The sequence below is a fragment of the Cutaneotrichosporon cavernicola genome (genome assembly GCF_030864355.1).
Source record: "Cutaneotrichosporon cavernicola HIS019 DNA, chromosome: 6".
Lineage (NCBI taxonomy): Eukaryota > Fungi > Basidiomycota > Tremellomycetes > Trichosporonales > Trichosporonaceae > Cutaneotrichosporon > Cutaneotrichosporon cavernicola.
This window is the reverse complement of record NC_083398.1, coordinates 793,790-809,710: the sequence shown is the minus strand read 5'-3', so window position 1 is coordinate 809,710 and position 15,921 is coordinate 793,790. Positions and strand designations below refer to the sequence as shown.

Genomic DNA, 15,921 nt, shown 5'->3' with positions numbered 1-15,921 from the left:
GTTGGATAGCACCGTGACAGATCCAAATGGCGTCCTCACAGTACTGTTCAGGAGGGGTTGGTGAACGAATTTTGTTGATTCCCGTCATACGGATTCCACTTCCTGTGCCACGGCACTGTTCAGGTCTTCTAGAAATTCTTGCGGAGCGACAGACGTGTACGGCCAGATGGTTGCATCGAGTCCCCATTCAAGCCAAGCCCACCTGTAGTGGACGAGAGCACCTGCTACTGAATGAATGATGGATGCGGAATGCGATGTGGAATGTGATGCGGAATGCTGAGACTGTTCCTGGACACATGGAAGACAAGTATTCACATGTCGCTCACTCCCTGCCAAGCTTTGACCAGGCAGTCGTCATGAATTCATCGTCATCGTCATGAATATACAGCAATAATGGCCAATGTTTCTATGCACCGCCAGCAGTGCGACTTGTCACTTATCACTTGCCACTTGTTACTTGCGCGCCTTGCGCGGACTAAGACCAAACAGGCTCAGCGTATTACGGCGCGTCTGGGTCGGCGGACTCGCGAGGCCTAGCGGCGTAGGCGGCTTGGACTGGGTCTGGGCTTGGGGCTGAGTCTGGACATGGGGCTGAGTCTGGACATGGAGCTGGGGTCTAGGTTGGGAGGGCTTGGCGGCAGGGACGGGGACGGGGACGGAGACGGGCTGGGCTTTGGCCTGTGGCAAGGACACTGGAGTCGGCGGGGCGAACTGCGCCGGCGGGTCCACTCTGGGGAGAGGCGAAGGGGGAACAGACCGTGGCTCGAGACAGAGTTCGCTAACTGCCGGACTGGAGGGGATCGGGGTTATATTCTCTGGCGATGGGGCCCCCGACCGACCGGACCGCGGGCTAGGCTCCATGAGGGCGCGCAGAGTTTCCGTCTCGTCCTCATCAAAAGGGGGAAGAAAGGCGAATGTGTGCATTCCCTTTGGTTCGTTGCTCCAGTCCAAGTTCCGGGGCGTGGAAGAGTCGCGCGCGATTCCAAACCCTCCTGGAATCCACAAGACCGGAGCGGAGGGAACGTCCACGTCGTCATCGAGCAGAGCGGCCCAGGCTGCTGCGCGCACGGACGGCGCGCCGGCCCACCACGCTTCAGGCATACGGCGGGGCGTGGTGGTTGGGAGTGACCCGGCCTGGGTCTGGGTCAGGGTCTGGGTCTGGGATTGGGTCTGGGTCTGGGTAATGGGCGTCTTTGGGATCCCCGAGATTGAATTTGCGCGTGAATGGGGGCGAGAGCGACTTGGCGTAACTTTGTCGGGAAAGGCTAGCGGAAGAAGAGAGGGCGAGGTGCGTGGGCTCAACCACGGAGAGAGGAGCGGTTCGGCGACGAGGTGGGATACCAGCCTAGAGGCGAGGTCGGGTCCGAATAGGCCGCCTGGGACGGTGCGGTGGATGACCGTATGCTTTCCCCCTCCACCAGTAGGGTGGAATGACACGGTCGGGAAATGGGTAAAGTCCGCTCCCGAGGCGGCCAGTATGCGTAGCGTGTCTAGGGGCAGGGTTGGGCCATTTTCCACATGTTGCTGGGTTGGTTCGGCGCGTGGGGTCGCCAGTGGAAGAGAGCCGCGACGGCCATAGTCCCCGAATGGGGGTTGGGAGCGGGAGCGGGGCGTGTGCGGAGGAGTGGGCCCGCCCGCACAACTGGGGCGCTCGTCGGTGTTGGCATTTGCGTTGAGGGCGTCATGGAGGGAACGCATATCCAATCGGCTTCTACCGTCTGGCGAGGGGTGAGATGGGCGACGGATTGGAGAGGGCGCCCTAACTGGGGTGGGAGACGGGCTTAGGGGCTGCGAGTGGCGGCGTGCAGTTGGGCGATGAAGAGGCAGCTGGTCATGGACGTCGACAGCACTGGAGGGGGCTGAGACGGGGTGGGTTGGTATAGTTAGGGGGGATAAGGGCGGCTGAGGAGTCATGGCCGACAGAAACAGGCCTTGCCGCTAGTTGAAAGTAGCAGGTGTGGTGTCCAAGGGCTTTACTCGGAGGAGGAGGACTGTACAGAGTGTACAGGATGTACAGCGCGGACTGATTGAGCGGTGTGGTGTGGTGGTGTGGACAGAGTGGATGGAGAGGGAGAGGAGGAGAAAGATAGACGTGGAGGATCAAGAGGGAATGGAAACATGTTACTGTATCCGTTTGAGCTTGATGGTATCGGGGTCGAGGCGTTCAGGCGTCCCCAGCCAGCGGCGCGAGCGGATCGGGCGGCCGCTTCCTCCACCCGTTGCGCAATGCACGGTCCGTGTTGATCACGGATCGACTGGTTGTGAGGTCGCCATGCAGATCTCGGAAGCCTGGTACTGTAACAAGGATACTGGACATGTGAATGCCAATTTGTCCTGTCGAGCTACAGGTTGCGGCCTGCGACCTGCTAGACCCAGTCAGTCGTCAGTTGTCAGTTGTTGGTTGGTCTTTGTGCCGAGGGTGAGGGTCAGAGCGTGGCCGCACAGATGAGGTTCAAGGGTGATGAGCAATGTAGAAAAGTGCATTTGAATTTGTACGCCGCATCATTCATTCCTCGCAAAACGCCGTCAACACGTAGCCACATCCACCAAGCGTCAGTCGCCACTCTTGTCACAGCCTCACTCGGCTCGGGCCTCGTCCGACGTGACAGCGTATCAGACGAGCTACAGAGTGGCAGCTAGTATGTACAACAGGTCCGTCCATTATATGTGCCGACCGCGGTTGCGTCCCTCGAGCGCGGCAATGCGTGCCGCGACCCCAGTAAGCGTCTTGGCCGCGGGCTTGTCCGCCTTGTCGACCACAACCTCGACATTCGTCTTGCTCACCGAGACGGCGGTTGAGCCCTTCTGCTGCTCGAGCGGCACCTCCTCTTCCTGGGGGACATTCTCAATGTCACTCCCACGGCCCTTCGCCTTCACTCCACCATTGGCCTTGGCAATCGGCGGCCCCCTAATGGTGGCATTGGCCGCGCGACTGCTCGCGCTACTCGCATCGCTCATCTTGTCCTTGCCATTCGCCGCATCGCCGAAGGGCTCGCGCTCACTCGCACTGGAGCGGGAGCGTGCCGCCGCGCTTTCGGGCCGCTTTGGGCGCACCTTTGTGGCCGACGGAGGACGGCGCTCCTTGTCCTGCTCGAGCTCGCGCTCCTCACGCGCGCTGATCGGCCGCATGCTGTTGTTCCACGGTGGGCGCTGAGAGGCGGGCGTGGTGGTCCGCCGTCCGCCGGCAGGCGTGAGCGCCATCGCAGGCGGAAGGGAGCGGCGCACCCGCGACGCCGGGCGGATAGTCGGAGCAGACTGCGAAAGCTCCTCGCTCGAGCGCAGTCGGTGTGCAAACTTGGCGTTCGCCGCTGCCGAGCTGCTCATGTTCCCGCTGGCCCTGCGCTCAGCCAGCTTCGTCGTGCGCTGCGATGGCCCGCCCATCGTGGCTCCGCCGCGGGCGCGGCCTATGCTCCCACGGGCCAGGGGTCGCGCCTCGCCGCGGAACGCGAACGACATAACACTCATGACTTCGCTCTGCGCATCGTCGGTGCGTGCCGGACTGCTGGCGCGCCGCCGCGGAGTCAGCTTGCTCGGACTCCCGTCCACTGTTTTCATCGGCACCTTGCGCGGTGTGACAGCAGAGCCGGTCGCGCGCGGCGTTTCGAGCAGGTTATCGAGCGTCGGGTGGTGGTCGAGACTTGGGCGACGGTAGTGGTCAACGCTGGCGCGACGCATTACGTCGAGAGATGTGCGCTTGTAGTCGAGGCTGAGGCGCGGTGGTGGCGTCTCGGGCTTGAGCACCCGCTCATGCCACTCGTACACCTTCAGGAAGCGGTACATGTTGCGCTGCTTCAAGCTTTGTCCGCGCTTGGACGAGCTCAAGCGGCGTATACTCAGGTCCGTCTGCGACTCGGACTTGAGTCGGTTCTTGGACGACGTAGGGAGAGACGTGTACCCGGTTCGTTCACAGAGCAGCGACACGTCCGTAAAGCGAACAATCCACTGCTCCATGTTGCGGTACTTGAGCATCTCGCTCAACCGGTGCGACGCCTTGCCCTTCTTCTCCGTGGGTGGAACGAGGGTCTCCGACACAAGCAGGCGAGTGGGCTTGGGTGCCATAAGTTGCTTGTGGCGCTCGATGCCCTCGATACGTGCCCACGCATCACGCGCGCGCTCACGCTCCTCAGACGACGATTTCTCGTCCTCGATGCTTCGCACAATCGTTTCAACTTCGTCAACCATTGCGAGCGTGGCCTCGTATTCGCGTGTCGAAGGCGACGTGTTGAACAGCAGGTTCTGGAAGAGGAGCGGGTACTTGAGCAGACGTTGGAACGGCTTGGATAAGGAAATGGCCATGCCAGCCTCCCCGCGCTGCGCAGCAAGCTCCTCAAGCTGCGCAAGCCTCTTGCTGAGGCGGCCCTGCTGCGTCTCCTCGAGTCGACGCGAGCTCCGACGGCTGCGGCTGCCAGTGGCTATCGACGCCGACAACGCCGCCGCCTCGTCAATCTGTGCGAGCGCGCGCTCAAGGTGCAGGATGTACGTGGCATACTCGCGAAGGATGTCGGACTGGAGTCAGTAGGTGAAATTGATCAAGAACTAACGTGAGAGATAAACACGTCCGCCAGCGAGCGCACCAGCGGAAACTGCTCGTCATATCGTTTGCGAAGGGCCGTGACAAGCTTGACATGCCCCTGGAGGATGCCTGACGAGATGGAAGTAAGCACCTGCTCGAGATCGTCGGGGAGCGTCATAGGCCCGTTGAGCATGGACGAGATGCTCGATCGAGACGTAATGCGCGAGTGGCCGTCATCCTTATTCTGGAGGTTGCCGCGCGACGCCCTATTGAGCGGCAGCGTGCGTGCCTGCCCGTGTAAGCGGCCACCATGGTTGCGGTCGTGTGCGTTGTGTGAGATGGTTTGTGGGTGCGATGAGGGTTGCGAAGACACGGTGCTTCTTGTCAGGGCGGCGAGGGCGTTCATTCTCGCCGCCGACGATTCGTCGTCGGAGCGAAACGAGTCCGTGCTCTGGCGGGCCGCAGAATACTGGGACGCAATGGGCAAAAAATCTTGCATGTCGTGAGAGCCCGAGCTTGTGACGGGTGACGTCGTGCGCGTCAGGACCAGAGGGTCTCCCAGGCCCAGGGGCGGCGATTCGCGCGCAGGTAGTAGGGCGAGGCAGAATGTTTCATTGAGCTTGGCGAGATCCTGCACATAGCTTTGCGTCAGCCTGCATCGCCAGAGATCCTTACCGTTCCTCCGAGTTGACGATTTCCCACAAGACCTCTTGGCGCGCTCGTTCACGAGGACCAAGGTTGGCAATGAGTTCGTCGTCCATCGCGGCGGTCCAACTTTCTGGCAGAGGAATGTAGCTCTGTGCGCTCGTTGCACTGCTCTCGCTCGGGGCGAGCGTCACTTGCGAGAGCGTGCTTTTAGTGGGCGAATGTGCCATATGCGTCAGACTAGCTTGCGACGTCGACGCAGAGCCCCGTCGCATGTCTAGGGGAGTCGAGCCGTGCACCGAGTTTCGCGAGGACGAGCGTGACGTTGGCGAGTGTTCGCGCTGACGCTTGAGTCAGCTCCTGTTGTACAGACAACTCACCGAGGGCCCAGCACTTCCAGCCGCTCTCCCCCGCAAGTCGCCATCCGAGTTGGTGCCATGAGGCCTTTGGGGTGACTGGAACGCAACCTTCTTGACATTGTCGGTCGAGTTCGAGGCGCGCGCTTGCTGCGCGCGCCATTCCTCGATGGCGTTGGGCAAGTCATGGCTGTCCTTGGGAGACACGGGTGGGCTGAGGTTGGCAAGGGCACCCGGGGTTACCGGACGCGGTGGGAGCTCTTTGGTGAGGGACGAGTGTGATATAGTCGAATAGTCGTGTGAGTGCGAGTGTTCTGCATCGCCGCTAGCCGAGGTGGGCGTCTCTGTATGCACATCGGTGAGTCTTGGGCGGCGGAACGAGCGCGTCTTGCCGACCTTGATGGTGTCGTCGGAACGGTCCGCCACAGCGACGTCGGGTGACGGGCGTGACGTGCTCGGGCCAGCTTGGGCGGGCTTGAAGCGACCCCAGAGCGACTTCATTGAGTGTTTGGGGTGGTGGGAAAGAGGAGAGACGTTGTGGGGTGACGGGAGATGGTCACCCCGATTGTGGTGAGGGTGTGAGGCTGGCGATGGATGTCGTAAACTAATGGGGTGCAAGAGTGGATATTACAGCAACCAAGTGGGTGTGGTGGGTGTGGGTGTTTGGTGGGTCGAGGATTGAAACACACTGTTAAAGACCGAGGAAGGACAAGGGAGTGTTTGTTTTGAGCGGCGGAGGCTGAATTTAACCTTGCTAGCTTGTTTTCAGCCACAGCTACCAAAATGCCAGTCGTGTGCAACGCCTTGTGCACGGCGTACGGCGTAGAGGCAATGTATTTGCCAATGCGGTTTGTGAGGATGAAGATGTAGAGCAATGATGAAAGACGATTCAAGAGGAGGGGGTAGAGAGGGGGGGGGGGGCGGGGGGGGGGGGAGGATTAGGTGCGTCTTGGCTTGGCCTAGTCTTGATCTCGTTAATCCTGTTACTCCTTGAAGTGGTCCCATCCATAAGGTCATTTTGTTGATGCACGTTACGTGACAACCAGGGCACCCAACCTCTGCCTCACTATTTTCTACTTTCCCCTTGTTACCATGCTTCTCACTCAGAACCTGTTCCTGTGGGAACATTCATAGCCAGCTTATGACCTAACAATTCGGCCATGCAGACGCCGACACTAACTGCAAGCAGTAATCCGTTTGACCTCAAGTGCGGCTCCAAGTGGTTTCCGGGTCTGTTCAGGAGAGATCAGAGGAGCGGCATTGGTGGCGTCAGGATGGCGCCGAGGGCTGGGAGGTTGTATTAGCTGGATTGATTTGTGGTTGAGCTCGGACCTCCCCTTCGCCCTGGGTTATCGGTGTGGGGATCAGGGCGAGAATTGGCCACCCGGGACGCATACTTGCTTGTTTCAGAAAGTCAATCGCACGCGTCAAAATCAACCCGCCCAGTTCCGATGATCCATCTGCCTCTTTCGGACCAGCATCAGCGCCTCAACCCCTCAAATACAGCTCGGTACCACCGTTCTGCATTAAGCGCAGCCACTTGCGTCCTAGCTGCAAGGGATATCGGCGGTGCACTCATGACCGTGCTCGCCCACGCGGTGGCTGCCAAGTGACTGTGCTCTGTGCCATAGCGCGTTTCAGCTTGGCGCAATAGGACTGACCTGGGACAACTGCAAAGTAACCTCGGTCAGTACATCACATCGATCTGGAGGCAACACCACATGGCCCAACACCACATGGCCCTCTTTAAACACAGCCTGCGTACCTGCTGCACTCCATGCTCAGCAGTGGCAATCGAAGGACTTGGGTCAAGTGGACGAGGGCTGACATATATCCAAAATGATCAGGAGAAAATAACAAATTAGCAGGGTCGCGTGGCGAAATGGCATCGCGTCTGACTACGATAACGTAACACTGTTCGTCATCAGGAGATCGCGGGTTCGACCCCCGTCGTGACCTGTAATTTTTTGTCTCTTTTGCTCTTGATATATACCCCACAATTGGGGACGTTGCTACAGTGTTTTGCTCGCCTTGCCTCAACTACTCCCTCTTGACTGCTCTGTTGCCATGTGCTTTTAATGACAGATTCTCGAACTGCTCGTTCCTGGTAGCGGTCCACTCTCAAGTCTTAGTCGCCGTATTATCCGTCCGATGTGGTGCTTGGCACTAGAACCGCCTTCTGTGGTTAACAAGCGTCCGCCTCACCTGTCATTGTCGCATTGCCACGCCCTCTCCTATACCCGATACCGCGGTTACGCCAGAAGCAGGGCACTACGTGGACCCGTCCGAGGGAGAGGGTTCATCGAAATTTAGTTTCGGAGTGGGGGTAGTGGGGGACAGTTACGCACACGGGCCGGTGTTGAGCCACTTTCTAATGTTGGACCGAGTGATTGTAACCGAGGATGGTAATCATGTCAGAAGCCGTCATGATGGGGATGACGTCAATAGGAAGGGAGAATTATGCGTTTCTGGTCCCGCTCGTCATGTTGGTTACCCAGACAGGGGAGACCCTAAACCCATAGTATAGTTTTGCGGGGACTGGGGCCCGAAGGATGGTACGCCACAGCCTCATCCACCACCTCACCGCAGTCCCTCCATCCCTCCCCTAAGCTCATTCACTCCTATGTACGTACAATCACCAGCCACCACCACCGACCACCACCGACCACCCACCTCCCACCTCTGGGACACCTCTTGCACCCTCATCGTCAATCCAACCAACCCCATTCCACTCGGTTTTACCACTCTCTTTCCTTTCTCATTCATCGCTGCATACACACTTCTCACGTCTCACACTCTATCCATCTTCATTCTCCTGCACAAAACAAAGCCCCTTGACCTGCATTGCACCGCCCGCCTTCGAATCACTCTAGCACTCCAGCAAACCCCACTCTCTCCATTCTCCACCAAACCTCCTTGCCCATCCCAAGGCGCAGGCGCCTCCTTCTCAACAACCAACAAACTACATCACCCAACTCGCTTGTGCATCTCCACACGTCATTCTCACAGACCGACTTGGTTCTTCATTCGTCTCCCTTCATCACTTGCAAGCAGGCTGTAAGAGTTGCGCGTTTCTTGTCCGTCTTCTCTCCAATCTCTGAGGCGCCGGCGCCTGTTTCTCCTCCGATTCTTGACATCAATTCTCGGCAACCCACTCGCAGAACAGACAACCCGACAGCTATTTCTCTCTCGCCCTCTCCCATCCCATCACATCGAATCGTCTCTCTCCCCCGTCAACCGACACCCAGCTCAGCTCGCGATCGCTCGTGAACTACCCCACCTCGTCGACTCTGCATTGCGGCTCCGCATCCGCCGGGCAAGATGACCTTCCTCAGCAGGCCATCGCGCTCGTACAGGGATGTCGGGCACGACGCAGAAGGCCTATCGGCCATCGGCACGACGCCCTACGCCATGCGGGGGCCTAGCACTCGGCAACAAGCGCCGCCACCAGACAGGTTGCTAAAGACCTTTCGGCCCTGTACGTCGCGCCGCCGACCATGCTGACTCAAGCCTACACCGACATGCACTTTCGGCGGCAGGGTTTGCAAGAACCACATGCCGGCTCGTCGTCGTTTGGCCCGTTGCCAAGCCGCAAGCAGAAGAAGGAGCAGGTTGCAATGGGCCAACGGAACGAGATCAACCACATGCTCGAGCCCGGCTACAAGTCAACCGGAGCGGCGGCGCGTGACGACGACGCCACTTCGATCGCAGGCCCCAGCAGGTTATCCACCAGGACTGCAGGCGGTTTCGCGGCTCTCACGGGGCGTAGGAAAGACAAGGACGAGGTAGCGCGGGCAAACGCCTCTACGTCAAGCTTTCAGCGCGACTCGAAGGGTCCAGGCGTCTACATAGACTCGTCGGGGCGCATGCACGACACCGAGTTCGACCCGTTCGCAGGTGTCGCCGCCGTCTCGCGCCGCAAGTCGAAGCGGCGGAGCGCCTTTGGCCGCGACCAGCGTCGTGCGTCCAGCTCAAGCGGCAGTTCGTCCAGCAGCTCGGTTGAGTACGATCCCAGAATGAACACCTCCGAGCGTGCACTCCTAGAGGAGCCAGAACGGGAGTACCGCCGTCGGACAGAGGCCGAGCGCCTCCAGCTCGACGAGGTCTCCCTGTACGCGGCCGCCCGGCGGCGAAGCGTGATGAGCGATCGCGCGAGCGGCTTCTATTCTGGGCGCGCGACACCCAGTATGCGGTCTGGCCGCGACTACGACGATGCAATACCAATGGCCAACGGTCGCTCAACGTCGCGTCTGAGCCATTCCCACCTTCCAACATCGCCCACTCTCGACGAGAAGTCGGCCGTGTCTGGCGGTTCATCCAATAGAAGGTCCAACGTGGCCAATAGCGAAGAGTCGCCTCGAAAACACACCGAGACGGTCCAAGCTTCCCCTTCTCCTCTGCACGGACATAGCCGGAACGTCTCAACGTCGTCGTCGGGGGTTCAACGACCCATCGTCAAGATCGCTCCGCCAGAGTCCAAATATGACGACGAACCACTGGAGGAGGAGGAGGAAGAGGAGGAGGAGGAAGAAGAAGAAGAAGAAGAAGAAGGGGAGTACCGGGACGCGTACGAGGAAGAGGGTTTGCAAGAGGAGGAAGACGAGGAAGGGGGATCCGAAGTTGGCTCAGATGAGTACGCCTCATTCGATGACGCTCCTCCTCCACAATACCAAGAAGCAGAAGCAGACAGGGGAATCACGCCACAGCTCCGCCTCAAGAAGAGGGAGCTCCCCACATTGGTACCACAACCTGTGCGCCAGAAGAAGATCGTCAACGGCGACACGCGACATCAGGTCACGTTGTTGCCGAAAGCTCCAACCATCGTTGTCGACAAACGGTTACCGGACACGCCGGTGCAGGCGAGGGTAGAGCGCGCCCCGAGCGGCGCCACGCGTGTCATGGGCTTTGACGCGGGACCGGCCCGGCCGATGCCAGTGTCACAGTCCCTGCAGTCGCGAAGGCTGGGCTCTGAGTCGGTGTTCAGCGGCGCGAGTTCGCGCAGTTCCGAGCGGGACCATGCCGATGCTCGCCAGAGGCCAAAACCTCGCCCACGAGAGCAGCTATTTCCCGAGACGCCCGCGCAGGCCAAGAAACGCGAGGAGCAGGAGCGGCGCAACCTGCGTGCTGGGCGAACACGGGTTGGCGAGCTGGCTGCCGACTCGGTCAAACCGGGCACCTCGAGCCGTTCGCGCATACTGCCCGAGATTGAGATCGTGGACGACGACGACCCGCGAATAGTATTTCCGCCCAATGGGCCTTCGACGCGGATCCAGACACGCTTCGACCATGTCATACGCACGCCTAGCGGGTCGCACTCGGGCCGACGAGTAGAGGACAACTCGAGCTCTACAAGAAGCCTACGGCATGACGGCTCTGGCAAGGAGCCAAGTACGATCATCGAGGAGAGAGGCGGTGGTTATCTTCCTTCGCGCTGGGCGAGCGGTGACCGCCATCTCCGTCTCACCGAGCAAGACAAGGATCAGTACCGGCCCCGGGAGTGGGGCGGTCGGCATGGCGACCTGGGCGGTCGGCCCGAGGAGTGGCGGTGGGTAAAGCGTGCGCTGCGCGCCCAGAAGCTTGGCTGATATCAGGCCTTCGGTCAAAGAAGGATTCAAGAAGGAGCTGAAGGACATGTCGACGAACGCGCGCTTCGGTCTCTTCCGCGCCAAGAAGAAGGTGTTGCGTGGTGCCCATGTCTAGAACCTTGACTTGAGTGCCCAGCTTGTGCTGCAACTCGTCACTCCGCACCCCCAGTCAACACCAGCATTCCGTTGTCATCTGTTGTAGCAGCCGGGCCTCGCATAGATATAGAGCTGTAGTGCTGTAGATTGCACGTTACGCTGCAAGAAGACGACTAGGGAGGGATGATGGTGTGGTGGTGAATGGGTTACTGAGAGAGCTGCTATTGATGGCGATAAGCTTCATTTCGCTATCAGACTTGAAGTTGATGAATGGAGAGTGTGGGACGTGTGGGGTTGATAAGAGTAGAGCGCGTCACAAGGCACGAGCCACGCGACGCGTCGTGTGTACTTCATTTAATTTCGCGCCAAGTCACCCAACATTCCACATCCATCCATCTCTCATCATTCCAAACTTGTCCATACGGCAATGACCACATTGTGAGCTTCCGTCTCCAATTCAGCCAGCAAGTCTGTAAAGTGAGCTGATTCATCTAGGCTCCGCGACGCGCTCGTGTCGCACCTCGCTGCGCTCCCCAACGCAGCCGAGCTCGGCCTCACCATCCTCGTCTCCGCGCCGAAACGCACAACCGCCCTCTTTCCGCACGCGCCGAGCGCGAGCGTGCGCTGCTGGGAGACGGAATATCTCGTCGTCATGCATTCTGGTGCGCCGGGGGTGGCGGAAGGGGCGACTGGCGCTTCTCACGCTTCACAGGTCGGCTCCGCCACCTTAGCAACTGCCGCTACCGCGTCCTCCACAGCGCCCGCGCAGCCCAACATCTCTGTCCAGTCCATCCCCTCCACTCAACCCTCGCCCGCCGCCGAGTCCACCCCAACTACCGAGTCCAATCCCACCAGCCAGACTAAACCCACCCCCACCCCCAGCCCAACGTCCACCACCCACCCTCCCGCGCCGCGCGTCCTCGCAGCCGCAATCTCCGCACACCTATACACCCTCCCCTCGCCAGAACCCACCTCAATCCTCTACATCTCCAAAGTCGATTCATCCGGATACGCCCCTCCCTCCCCCCTAACCCGCGCCCTCGCCTCCGGCCTCCTCTCCTACTTCCTCTCACCCACAACGCGACCCGGCGGCCCACTCGGCTCAGTCACGGCAACCCTCTTCGCCCGCTCCCAAGGCCAATACCTCTTCCCCAACTCGGTCGAGGGCGGTGGTAAACGCGTGCTGGGCGGCCTAGGCCTCTGTCAATGGTGGAAGAGTGTCTTTGAAGACACGGCCCGATTAGTTGGAGACGTGGAATTGGCGTACCTCCTCCCTTCGTATTCGGCGTCTGAAGCAAAGGGTATTCTCGGAGCCCGCCGCCAAGGGGCGGAATGGACATATGCCCCGCCATTCCAGGTACCAATGTTTCGCGCCAAGAGGAACTTGGCAACGCTCATTCCGTCGTTGCCGGACGATCCGAAGACAAGGTTCCTCGAGGAGCTCGTTAGTTCTGCCCTCGATACCCCGGCAACACACAAGGACGGGAAAGAGAAAGAGGGTAAACGGTCCCGAAAAGACGTCGAGGCGGCCGAGGACGAGGCTGAGCGTCGAAGGGCTCATGGCGCGCTCGCCAGAATCCCAGTCGACGAATTCTGGGAACGTATGGGGTTCCGACAGGAGTGTGCCAGTGGGGACGTGACTGGTTTCTTTAGCGCACGCGTTGGGCCAGAGAGCAAGGAGGATAAGGAGCGCAGTCCCTCCGTAGAAGAGGTGGGACGGTACGAGCCTCCCCGGACGCCATACGCCGTCTCGAAACCCCTTGTTGAGCGGATCCTCACTAGCATGCTCAATACCGACTTTGGGACTCGGGCACTCGCGTACGCTGGTACCGATATGTGGCTCGCTTCGACGCGGGCACTCGTGATCGACGAAGTCGGCGAGGATGGGTGGACTGCCAGCACCGCCAGAATCGCGCCTAAAGCCATGGCTGGCTCGGCCGTCGCCCCTCCACCTAAACGCAAGGAGGAAACCGTGACAATGCTCCAGCCGCGCAAGAAGAAGCGCGTGTAGTTCCACCAGTCATGTCTGTCCTCTGTAGCATCTACAACTATGCATCTGCCACTGTCATATGATATGATGTCTCTGCCGCGACTCCGCCTCCCAGCTACCAAGCAATTCTAGGCCCGCTAAGCTCGCTCAAAGCTCGCTCGCCCGCTCGCTACGCCGCCTTGTTAGCCGGCGGCACAAACGAGCCCGCCACCATACACAAGTTGCGCGGCGTGTAGTGCGTCTTAATCACGGGTGTACGCTTAGTTGTATAAGTACCCAGCAGGTCGGCAGTCTGGCCCAGGCCCTCCCACTCCAACTCGCCGGGACCCATGGGTAACGCCCCATTGCTACCCTGGAACGGGTCGTTGTATCCACGCGGCCGCGGTCCGCCGGCACTCTTGACGTCCCAGCAGCGCACGGTGCAGTCCAGCCCACCGCTGACGAGGACGCTGCTCTCCGCACTGAAAGACAGACTCTCCACAGGCCCAGTGTGCCCGCTCATCTTCTTGATCGGGCGCGCGCTCCCCAGGTCCCACAGGTAGATTGAGCAGTCGAGACCCGAGGACGCCATCATCTTGCCGTCGGGGCTGATTGCGAGTGTCGTGACGGCGTCCGTGTGGCCAAGGAAAAGACGTAGACACGCGCCCCGCTGAACGTCCCACAACCGACAGGAGTTGTCGCTCGAGCCCGTCGCGAGATACATCGTGTTCGGGTGGAACTTTACGCACTCAAGTTAGCAACGGACAGAGTGAGAACTCACGTTCACATCGCCGAGATGTCCCGTGTACATCCGTAGGGGGGTTAGCCGGTCCGAGCTCCACAGCCGCGCAGTGCGGTCGCGGCTCGCAGAGGCAAAGTACACGCCGAAGGGACCCCACTCCACATCCCACACTGCCTCGCGCCCGTGGCCACGGTAAACAGCCAAGTTGCTGTACGTGTCCATGCTCCACAGGCGGACTGTTCCATCCTGGGACGACGAGAGGAGGGCGTGCGGTGGCCCGCCTGAGCCGGATATTGGGTCGAATGACATCGAGTATACAGGACCCGAGTGTCCGACCAGCTTGCGCATCGCCATGCCCTCGTCTTCGATGATGCTGCCATATGAGTCCAGCGACTTCGCCTTGAGCTTCTCGCCCCGTGAGCTCCACAACCTCACAGTGCTCTCCGCAGAGCCCGCCGCGATGAGGCTCGAGTCTGGGCTAAACTCGACCGACGTGATGTTCTCGCCGCCGTCGAACATTGTAAACGCAACGATGGACGGCAACGTTGTGGAGGTGCCGGTGCTGTCTTCCCCCGACGCGCCAAGGCGGATCATCTTGCGCTTGTCGCGCACCGCTTCGACCTCGCGCTTGACATCCGTGACTTTGTAGAACGTCGCCTGCGGGGGTAACGTTTCTGTCGGGTCAGGCGCGACGACATCTGGATCCGCGTCTGGCTCGAGTTTGACCTGCTTCGCTGGCGAGCGCGCGTCGGCCATCTCCACGTCGCCGTTCGCGTCCGTCCCGTTGGCGTAGCCGTTGATCGTTGAGTCTGCTGGCGTGTCGGGTGCACCGTTCACTGCCTCGTCCTCCTCCCGCACAACACGAATCACCTCCTCTTTCAACTTGTCCAGCATGGCTGGCTGGCCCAACTTGAGCTGCGTAGCTCCGTTGAACTCGTCCGCAGTTGTAGCGGGCGGCAGCAGGCCTGCCAACAGACCAGAGGCTGATGCGATCGAGATCTTGTCCACTGGCATCCCAGAGTCGGAGACTGCATCAGCTCAGCTGAGTGGTTACTCACCCTTGACGTCAAGGCGCTGGTGCACAATCGCGCGGACAGCCTCTTTCGCACGTCCTGGCGCACTGTGCAGCCCCGCTTCCCACTCCTCGTCGAGCCCCGATCCGCTCAGCCACTGCACGAGCAGCGCGAATGAGTTGCGCGACATCGGAAGCTGGTACCGTTCACTCCGCAACCTCTGGCAGTACGGGTCCAGCAGGATCTGGTGCGGTGCGTTGATGCCGGCCAAATACGAGAGTTCTGACGAGTGGGATACCCTGTGGTGCTCGCAGTTGTCCTTGTAGAACTTCTGCGCGGCCTCGGTGAACCCAAAGTCGATCAGGTCCAGGAAGGTGTGCGCGAACAATGGGAACGACACATTGTCCAATTCGAACTCCCGTCAGCGCATCCCAACCCACACTCACCTTCCACATGTCGAGGCCGTCGCTAACCCATCGCCGGTAGCGCTTATACCCCTCAACGCGGTCACTCGGGTCGATGAAGCTCGCCTGGCTCATGCCGGACGCGCGGCCCTCCTCAGCATCCGCCTGCTCCTCGAGGCGCGCCTGCAGCTTCTCGATGATGTACTTGGACTGCGCGATGAACTCGGGCGTAATCCGATCAGACATAGTCGAGACTGAGACGGTCGTGGCCTGCGGGATGTTGCGCTTAACCATCGTCTCGAGTGGGATCGCGCCCGGCGCGCGGAAGACCGCCTCCAGATTGGCGTTGGCGATAGGCTCCGCCTCGCCATCCGCTTCCTTCTCGCCGCCAGTCTGCTGCAGCTCTGTTTGTAGTGCCTGCAAAGCCTTGTCGAAACCGTGTTGTTGGAGATATTCCATCACCGCGGATGGCAGGAGCTCTGCGGACGCGCGTGCCGGGCCAGCGGCCGCGCCGGCTGCCGGAGCCGGAGAGTCTGACATGGTGGAAGGTGCGTGGATGTCCCAGAGGTAGCTGTGAGCGCGTGGCGGTGTGGATGCA

General features: G+C 60.2%; 5 protein-coding genes across 5 annotated transcripts; 2 read left to right on the top strand and 3 right to left on the bottom strand.

Annotated features, from left to right (window-relative positions):
- Window positions 1–453: 453 nt before the first annotated feature.
- On the bottom strand, window positions 454–1,698 carry CcaverHIS019_0603180 (uncharacterized protein; the record flags this gene model as incomplete). The annotated part of the gene is made up of 1 exon (XM_060602762.1): window positions 454–1,698. The coding sequence occupies one exon, from the start codon at window positions 1,696–1,698 to the stop codon at window positions 454–456; it is 1,245 nt and encodes a 414-aa protein (XP_060459124.1).
- A 963-nt stretch (window positions 1,699–2,661) lies between these two features.
- CcaverHIS019_0603170 (uncharacterized protein) lies at window positions 2,662–6,015 on the bottom strand (the record flags this gene model as incomplete). Its single annotated transcript, XM_060602761.1, has 4 exons — window positions 2,662–4,506; window positions 4,542–5,154; window positions 5,189–5,505; window positions 5,539–6,015. The coding sequence occupies 4 exons, from the start codon at window positions 6,013–6,015 to the stop codon at window positions 2,662–2,664; spliced, it is 3,252 nt and encodes a 1,083-aa protein (XP_060459123.1).
- Window positions 6,016–9,011: 2,996 nt separating this feature from the next.
- On the top strand, window positions 9,012–11,214 carry CcaverHIS019_0603160 (uncharacterized protein; the record flags this gene model as incomplete). Its single annotated transcript, XM_060602760.1, has 2 exons — window positions 9,012–11,059; window positions 11,106–11,214. The coding sequence occupies 2 exons, from the start codon at window positions 9,012–9,014 to the stop codon at window positions 11,212–11,214; spliced, it is 2,157 nt and encodes a 718-aa protein (XP_060459122.1).
- Window positions 11,215–11,622: 408 nt separating this feature from the next.
- On the top strand, window positions 11,623–13,206 carry RTT109 (uncharacterized protein; the record flags this gene model as incomplete). The annotated part of the gene is made up of 2 exons (XM_060602759.1): window positions 11,623–11,633; window positions 11,691–13,206. The coding sequence occupies 2 exons, from the start codon at window positions 11,623–11,625 to the stop codon at window positions 13,204–13,206; spliced, it is 1,527 nt and encodes a 508-aa protein (XP_060459121.1).
- Window positions 13,207–13,354: 148 nt separating this feature from the next.
- TAF5 (uncharacterized protein) lies at window positions 13,355–15,863 on the bottom strand (the record flags this gene model as incomplete). Its single annotated transcript, XM_060602758.1, has 4 exons — window positions 13,355–13,912; window positions 13,946–14,934; window positions 14,965–15,334; window positions 15,366–15,863. The coding sequence occupies 4 exons, from the start codon at window positions 15,861–15,863 to the stop codon at window positions 13,355–13,357; spliced, it is 2,415 nt and encodes an 804-aa protein (XP_060459120.1).
- Window positions 15,864–15,921: the final 58 nt, after the last annotated feature.